The 9,702-nt window shown below is 38.1% G+C and overlaps 1 protein-coding gene across 1 annotated transcript; it reads left to right on the plus strand.

Moving 5' to 3' along the window:
* Positions 1-7,888: 7,888 nt before the first annotated feature.
* On the plus strand, positions 7,889-8,373 carry LOC102720283. The gene is made up of 2 exons (XM_006663404.1): positions 7,889-7,952; positions 8,063-8,373. Exons 1-2 carry the CDS (start codon positions 7,889-7,891, stop codon positions 8,371-8,373), a joined length of 375 nt encoding a protein of 124 aa, XP_006663467.1.
* The last annotated feature ends 1,329 nt before the right edge of the window (positions 8,374-9,702 follow it).

Below are 9,702 nucleotides of genomic sequence, written 5' to 3' on the forward strand. Positions count from 1 at the left end.
CTGATCGACCATGTCTGTCTGTTTGAGCCATATCTCTCATGTATCTATGTAAATATGTCTTTGGAGTGGGTTTCCTGGCACCTGGTTCAAAAAATTTATTTAGTTAAGTCTATATTCACCGTATATATACCCTTCTTAATCAAGCTCAAACATCCGTAACTATCTAAACTCAATTGAAAACATTTGAAAAGAAAGCAAGTAGCTTCACCCGTGCTCTCATGTATCACTGTTTGAGCCATCTGAGTGTCCTGAAAAACGGAATGCGGCTGTTGGACAGAAAAGATATGATTAATTACAACATAATTAATCATAAGTATATAAAAAAATTATTTATAAATATATGTACATATTTATAATATATGTCATGTCCATCTTTGAAAATTTAATCGAATTTCCATATTAACTTTCATTTCAACTACAACAACCGACACTTTACCAAAAATACACAGATCCAGATACATAATCGATGTAATATACAGATAAATATTTCACTTTATATAATTGTAAAAGATAATCGTACGGAGGATTGTTTGGACGATCAAGAAAGATGTGGCCAATTGAACGCTAGAAATAGACCATTAACGTTCATAAACATTAATTGTACTTTTGCATCACGTTAATAGGGCCGATCACCTGCCGTTTTCGTATATACGGCAGACAAATTAAACAGCCGGTATGGCGTTTTTCGACGACACTGATTGAGTGATATTAATTTTTTTAAGGAGGTATCATATAACTTTGAGCAATTTTACAATTCTTGAGAAGGTACCTGTTGGTACCTAGGTACTACGAGGTACTAAATTTTACGCTAAAATTTTGGTGCCTCTCAGTACCTACTTAAGTACTGTAAAATTGCTCTATAACTTTTTGTTTATTCTTTTTTATGGTTGCTCATGGACCGGATAAATTCTCCGCATTTGTCTCCAAAAGTTAATGAAACATAAATTATATTGGATTGGAAACTTTTGTTTTTTGAACCTTCTTATCTTAAATCTGAAAACTAAACTACAGCAAAATTTATTTTCAGATCTATATTATGGTCGTACCATTGCGTCCGATATGACTAATGGCACGAGGAGTTATGACAGCATTATTATTTACTAAAAGGAGTTGCTCAAGAGGTTTGATCGGTAAATATATTGCCGTGGAGTTCAATTTTAAATTTTAAAAAAATAAGAAGGATAATAAAATAAAAAATTTCTTGGATTGGCAACCATGAAGTAAGTTAAGATTCTTTTGTTTTGCAAGAGATTAAGCAGCATTAGGGAAAATTTCATTTTCTAGATGTAAGAGAGATGGTTGTGATTTTTATGCCCTGTTCTTTTGCCATGAATTCGTTCGGTTCATCTTTCTTCGTCGAGCTTTAATTTGTTGTGTCACTAGTCTCGAAGGAATTTGGCACAAAAGCACTAAATGTTGTTTCGATTCTAGCAGTTGGTTAGCTACTAGAGATAGTTTAGGGGAATCAGCAGTATTATTATGATATTGACAAACTACCTGGAATCAATCATATTTATTCAGAGGGCTCAGATGGTGAAAGCAGAGAGGTTTGCTCACAAAATATGTTCCAGAGATTTCCAATTATCTGTGACGAGCTGCTTTAATTAGTTCTCTGTGTGTGTATGTTTTTCATTTTTTGCAACACAAAGACATTTCAGGTTAAGATAGTTTTAACCACTGTTATTTAAAGTGAATATTTGGGACAAAATTCCAGTTATACAAATTTTGATCTCTCAGGAGTACTAGAGAAAATTCAAATTTACCTATTGTTGCTCTTGAAATGTCTTTCACCCTAATTTTTTTCGCTTCTATTTATACTTATAAGTTAAAATTTTAATTTTTAAACTTAAATTTAGAGTTGATTTTGGGGTTTCTTATCGAGGTTTATTTTTCGTAGATCGCTACAAATCTTGTTTTACCTATTGTTGCTCTTGTAATGTCTGTCCACTTCATTTGCTACTTGGTTTTCCCATCCTAACATTTGGGTGCACACATGTTGGAATACCATGGCTCCAAAACCTCCAGTTTCCTTGGCCTTGCATTAAGGAGGTGAATCATCATTTTGGGGAGCGTTATATCGCGAATGTTTGTTGATTCGTGGGAATAATCATTTTGACTGCTTCGATATTGTCATGGTTAATTGATAGTGATAATGGGCTCGTTCGCAGGAGTAGTGCTATACACAATACTGCTTTATTACATCCTTGAGGAGAGCATGTGTTAGTTCTAGATACTCCTGTATGTTTAGTTACGTGACAGTTGCACAACACGTATAATGCAATTAATTATTATTCCCTAGCTCACTGTTCAAACTTTATAGTTGCTACCGACCGTGATAGATATATACATAATTTTATTATTATCTTTTGTTGATATACGATTTTGTTGGTAGGGCAGACATATTAAAATTATTGAAAGACATGAAGGACACATTATATTACAGCTCAGTCTTCCTTAATTATTTTTTTCTTGGGTGATAACCCACCTGGCTATAATAATATTGCTACGTGGAATGATAGTGGAGTTATATACAGCGTTAGACTCTGCACCCCATCGATGACTCGACCTATTAATTAATTATGGTATCCAATATTTGCACACGTTTTGCTTTAATTTGCTACAATTATTTCTGTATCATTTTAGGTCTTTTTTTGGTACATGGAAGTTACAGATATAACACATATGCACATAACGAGCACGTCCATGAATACACTCTTGGAAGAAATGGAGGCAAGTGCTAAATTTTGATCGAACTAAATTCCTACTAAAATGACACACCATGTAGGTAATATTTGTGTCTAATGTTGGGTAGAGTCATCCATCTACGACTACGTACATACCTCACCGATGGCACCTGAGTACTTCAAAAAAAATATAGAATTAGATAAAAAAATATATTATTCATATTACCATGTAATCAAGTAACCTAAGTAATAATAAAAGGTACCGTACAAACGTCGCCTTTTAACCTATACTTATGTAGAATGCTAAGTACGGGTGTCAATAACATCATGCATCGTCCGGTAAATTATTAAGGCCAAATTGACAAGGAGGTTGATTGTTGCTTTAACCTATGATGTGGTCTAAACGCTATATATATCTTGCCAGAGACAAATTAAATTGACAGAGGTTGATTGTTGGGGGCACAGCTTGTGATGGATGCAATGCTGCATGCAGTGACCAAATTGATATAGGGTTTGATTGTTGGCTACAACCTCTAGATGATGGAGGCAGCTATGATAGTTGCTCTGTGTCTCCCTGTACATGCATACTTGAGTATATGCATGTTGGTGATGTTGATCGGTAACTAATCAAATTAAGCCAAACAGTTCATAGGAGTACGTACCAATTTGCAAGGAGAAGCACACAACCTATGGCTAATGATTAAGGTTATTATCGTACATCAGTATTTTGACAAAACTTCCCCGCAAGGCCATGAATGACAGTAGGGCTTAAGAAATTCATTGTTTTCTCTTCTCTTTACCATTTGCTAATTCTATATCTCACACACGTAGTCGACTTTGTTATATATTGATATTTTTTATGGTTGTTTAATATCCACTTCTCTACGTGCCAGATTTTTTAAAAATGAAAAATCTTTGCTGTAGGGAAAAAATCTAGATAATATATAGCCTCTCGTTTTTTCTTTGCGGAACAATAACCTCTTCTTTTAGCAGAATAAATTTGATTTCTTTAGTTTGATTCATTATTTAAGGAATTCATTTGAACCATGTCACACTAAGCTGATTTATCAGATGAGATTTCACTGAATTAATAGGCATTGAAGATGCAGGATAATATAAATAATAAACTGTAATATCAATAATTAAAAAATGCCAGAAAAAACGTACTGGAAATCTTTCTCCTAAAAGTTCGGTGGATCTGAATTATGGCCCAAAACATACAGGAAATATTTTGGGCCATATGAACTATCCTGGATAAGTAATGAAAGTGAATTAAAATCTCGGCCCGTTAATGAGTTTCATTTCCTCTTCTTTTGACGGTTTGATTCCATAGTTGGGCCATTTTCTTCAGAGAACTCATGCCTGCAGGACAAGAGGAAATATGGGCCAATGTCACATTGCACTTCAGAGAATTCAGGTAGTGCAGCTTTGTCTATATTGCTGAATGTAAATTGGGCCAGGGCCCAGTCTACTGTGGTGCGTCTTTTGTACCCTCCGAATTTTATGGGTTTTAATTTTATTTATTAAATAATTCACAAATTGATTTTTCATTTCGAAAAATCACAGATCTAAACTTCTGCCGCCCAATTTTGTGTATTATTTAATAAATAAAATTAAAAATCTAAAAATTCCTTATACTCCTAAGGCCGTGTTCGCCACCCACTTAAGTTAACTTAGCCCCTCGTTTTCCACGTGCATGCTTACCGAATTGCTAAACGGTGTATTTTTTACAAAAAATTTCTATAGAAAAGTTGTTTTAAAAAATCATATTAATATATTTTATATTTTAAATAATTAATAATAAATTAATCATGTACCAATCTACTACTACGTTTTCCGTGTCAGGTAAGTTAACTTACCCACCCCTCTGCTGAACACAACCTAAGTTGCTTTGCTCATACCCTATTACCCTATGGATAAATGATGTTCTATATGTACAGTTATATTAGTATCCATGTAAATGCAAAGCTTTCGAGTTCCATCTTGAACAGGCTCAAAACCACGTCTACCAAACATGGAAAAGTGCATGTAATAACAGTAAATAACACAAGATAAATACCATACGCTTAAGACAAACCTATATATGGTAATATCTGGAGGCATAACATGTGTGTAAATGCACACACGAGAATTTGGGAAAATGTATATACCTTTCATGTGTCCATATGAATAACCCGGTCACATGGTGCTGCAAATCTAACTATATTGATCGGCAAACCGAGTGTAAGCTTCCCGTGTGTATTTTCCTAGCTAGACGCGCTGCAATGATTTTTACGATGTTCACCTAAAACATGCGCAAACTTTGAATGCCATGTACCAAAATCTACATTTGTCTTTTTTTTTTGGGGTAACAACGTGGTTTCTTTTATGAGTAACCTTATAAAAAATATACATGTATTATGTATATATAGACTTTTAATATATGTACAACACCTTATATAACTATATTTGAAGTAAGATCACGTTCCGAGTCGGACGTATAAAGTTTATATAGATAAATTTTACTCATACACTTTGCACATATAAACTTTCAAAACTGATCAAATTCAAATCCAAATCCAAATTGGATATATGAATTTTATGCGTGCAAAATTTGGTTGGGTAAAATTTATGTCTAAACTTTTTTCAAAAAAGTGAAGCCACGTGTATACCATACGAAGAAAGTTTGAGCCAGGCGGAGACAAACGAACGTTCGCTAAATAGACCTTTTTGTCAAGCCTAGCTTGCGAACTACTCCATCGTTTCTAAATGTTTAACGTCGTTAACTTTTTTATATACGTTTGACCATTCGTCTTTGTTTAATTTTTTTAAAAAAATATGTAAAGCTATATATATACATAAAAGTATACTTAACCATTAATGAAATGATATAAAAATAATTAATATTTTTGAAATTTTTTTGAATAAAACGAATGGTCAAACTTACATAAAAGTCAATGGCGTCAAATATTTAGGGACGGAAATAGTAACATCTGACGTGACTATGATAAACTGAGCCTAGTGTGCAAGTTCAAATAAGAGCATGCATCCACACCTCACTCGATTAATTCTATCACATATACCACTACCCAGAAAATCAATGTTCCCCTTTTTTCCCTTCAAAGTTGGGCTGCAAACAGTAATTTTCATGGGCTAACATTAACTTCAAATTACTGCTTAGAAAAGGAAACTGCTTTACGTACGAGAATTTTGTACGAGCTCCTTCTCTCGGCCATCGTAACGAGCTGTTACAGCAATTTTTTTCGAACCTCAAACAACACCAGAGACAGGAGTCTTCGCATCTTGGAGGAAGTTTAATAGTAGAGCAAATTACAACCTATAAACTAATACTCCCTCCGTTTCATAATGTAAGATGTTTGACTTTTTTCATGCAATGTTTAACCATTTATCTTATTCAAAAAATTATGAAAAAATTATTTATTTTCTTTGTGTCTTACTTTATTATCAAAATAACTTTAATCATGACTTGTCACTTTTTATATTTATACTAAATTTTTGAATAAAACGAATAGGTAAAATTAAAAAAAAGTCAAACATATTATATTAGAAAACGTATATATTAAAGCGGTAAAATATGCTATATCTTAGCTAATAGCTGACTTTCTCCTTCGTTTAGGCTTATATATGCTCCCTTGTTTTTTATTTGACGCAATTGACTTTTGAATCTGGCCATTCGTCTTATCCCCAAAAGTTGTAAATTATTTTGTTATGATTTGATTTATTACCCAATAACTTTAAGCATGATTTATAATTTTACGTATTTAAATAAAAGACAAATGGTCAAACATATATCTAAAAAGTCAACGACGTCAAATTAAAAAATAGAGAGAATAGTTAACTCTTCCTGCTTGCTTGCTGTTGTACTTACTCTCAAATTTGTTAGAGCAAGGCTAACGATATAGCCAACCAATTGACTGTAAAACTCTTTGTAGCCTTCTCTTAGCCCACACATATTGTAGTTAGCCGTTCAACATTAGTACATAATCTACTTGTCTCTCACAGAGTTTCTTGTGTTTTGTACCTGAGCCGGTTGTAAGCTTACAACCTGCTTCTACTCTGTCTTCCTTCCCTCGTCCACCTTAGAATTTAGCTGGCTTATAGTCTGGTATTATACTTGCTCTTATGCCTCTCGAAAACAGCCGACATTGATAATGAAACCTGCAAAGCATCTTTGAAGACCGCCTAGATACTAAACTTTGTCACATTGCACTTCACTTTTTTTGTCTCATTTTCTACGATGGTGGTTACTGTAGCAGTCTCATATAGTATATTTTTATTGACCTCCAGCAACACCAAAAAGAGGCATCTGGATCCCACCAACACATTTTATCTCCATGAAATAGACAAAAATGGTATCCAAGCTTTCCATGCACTTTCTAAGATGTATAGAAGAGTTCAGATCTCCTGTAGCACTGTAGAGAATCTCATTTACCAGTAGAACCCCAAAGTTCCTGCAGAACTACAGGGAATCCCATTTACTGCTACAACCCCAAACATTACCGTATCATTCAACACTTATTTTGGCCCATTCTCGACACTCGCATCAACCTTTGGTCGAGGCACACCGTGCATGGGACGCATCTTGCCGTTGGTTCTACTACCGATTTTTATCACGCCGGAGTTTGGTCTAAACCCTCTCTCCTTCCATGTCAGTGTCACCACACCTTATTCGGTCATCTGCCAACCAACGCTATCTCTCTCACTCTTTTTCTTTATTACTTCGTCGACTTGTTTTCCCGTTGCAAATTGGCATTTCTGTAATTATGTGACAATCTATGGTGGAAGTAAAATAATTTGGGTAATCGATGATTATCTTTTCATTTAATGTGAGAGTTTCTGTCATATCTAATAAGTACAGATATAGATAGATAGTTAGCTATATATAGATAGATAGATACATAGATAGATAGATATCGTACTCCCCTTTAAAATTGGAATAAATCAAATATTTATATTAATTCCTTATCATGTTCCTCGTCTATAAAAGAAAACATTATTTGTTTGCTAAATACAATACTGAAAAATAATTTGCTTGTCATTTTTATTCTAGGGATCTGCTCCCGATTAGTTAAGTACCTACTTCTTCCTTGCACTATATATAACACGCCTATATTTTGCAGGCATCACCAACTTAAACCACATTTTAGCCAGTAAAAAAAGAAAGACGAGAAAAGCAGCAGCTAGCAGCAAGCGACACGACGAACATGGTCAAGGCCACGGCTCTCGTCTTCTTCCTCGGCGCCCTCCTCCTCAGCCACGCGCAAACTGGTTTAATTTGCATCTCATAATAGCTCATGCATCCTGCTTAATTAGTTAATTGGATGATGCTTGTTTGCGTTGATTTTTACTGTATATACTGGATGCATTCCTGTATGCAGGTGAGAGCCAGCCGAACTGCACCTTCTCCGACGTGAGGTTCGCGGTGGAGAGGACGGGGAAGGCGGTGGGCGGCCAGCCGGAAGACCGGGTGACCTTCTCAACGGCGTGCCCGTGCAAGCTGACCGGCGTGCGCGTGTGGTGCGACGGCGTGCAGGACGGGCCCGAGCAGCTGGACGAGAGCAAGGTGGAGTTCGACGACGGGATGTGCGTGCTCAGGCAGCCCATCGCCGCCGGCTCGCCGCTCTCCTTCACCTACACCTCCAGGACGCCGGTGAACTTCCGGCTGTACAGCGCCACCGCCGACTGCTGAAACGTACTGGTGCTAGCTACTCCGGCTCTGCGTCGCCTTGTTAATTGGGGCGATCACTCTAGCTTCTCGTCTGAGGACTGAGATGTAAGTACAAGTGTTTGATGCTGCATCCCCATCTGGAAGCAATAACGTCTATGGTGGTGTTCACTATGAACACCCACAAATTTCAGTCCTTTTTGAGTGGTTCAGATCGCCAAATTCCTCCGTATCTTCGAGCACGGTGGCGAGGTGAAATGGGCCTCTCGGCCCAGCACGATCAAACTATGCTGAAATCAGTCAGGCTGGCACAGCCTGACCTATGCGCCAGGCCAGGCCAGGCCCGCCCATCGGCTGCATGAATGGTCTAAGACTCGGGCCATGCCTGGCCGGTCTGAAGGCATGATGGTCTATCATACTTCTTCACTAAATAAGTCTATATTGCCTCCCTTATCTCTTTGGGCCGTGTTTTATATGGCTAGAATAAGTCTATTTATCCTAACTCTTTTTTTGGGACTTGCTTATATGGATAAAATAAGTCTATTTTACATGCCTCTTCTCTTTGTCTTGAGCTAGGGTTGGCAATTTCCAACACAGGGGAGGGGCCCATCCCTACGGGGACGGGGACAGGGGACATTTTCGCCCCGCAGGGATTTGGGACCAGGGCCCTAGGTCTAGTTGAGGGAGGGGACGAGGGAGGTTTTATACCCATGGGTTAAACGCGGGGGCCCGAGGGGTCAAATTATACTTTAAATGTATTGCCCAAAATATAAAATCCTAGGAAAGTTCTAACTTAACCCAACGTTCTATCTCATCCTCATGTTCTCCCTCACACGCCACTAGTGACAGCGGCTGGGAGGTGGCTCGGCGGCTTGGCAATAAGGCACGCGACAGCAACAGTCCCGTGCAATGGTGGGAGCGGCATAACACGTTGATTCTCTTTCTCTCGCTCACTCCCTCACATGCATGGCGATGGGGGCGGCTCGATGGCTGTGCGGTGTGACGGGCGACAGCGGTAGACCCACGCGACGGCGGGAGCGACAGCGCGTGTCAACACTCTCGCTCCCTCACACGCGTGATGGCGGGGATAGTTGGGCGGTCAGGCAGGACAGCGCGTGGCAGCGGTGGCCCCGCACGACGGTGGGGTTGGTTCGGCGGCTGGCAAGGCCGAGGTTCGACGGCTGGGTAGCACTCTGATGCAGTAGCGGTGAGTCCTCTCTTTCTCTCTCTATGCATGTTCCTCGCGGGTGTCGGGGTCCCGTTCGGGTCCAGGGATCCATCGGGATCGGGGCCGGTGAAGAATTTCTCCCCGTTTTAGATTTCGAGGCTAGGGTTAGGGCCATTCTTGTCTAA

Source organism: Oryza brachyantha, chromosome 11 (genome assembly GCF_000231095.2).
Source record: "Oryza brachyantha chromosome 11, ObraRS2, whole genome shotgun sequence".
Classification (NCBI taxonomy): domain Eukaryota; kingdom Viridiplantae; phylum Streptophyta; class Magnoliopsida; order Poales; family Poaceae; genus Oryza; species Oryza brachyantha.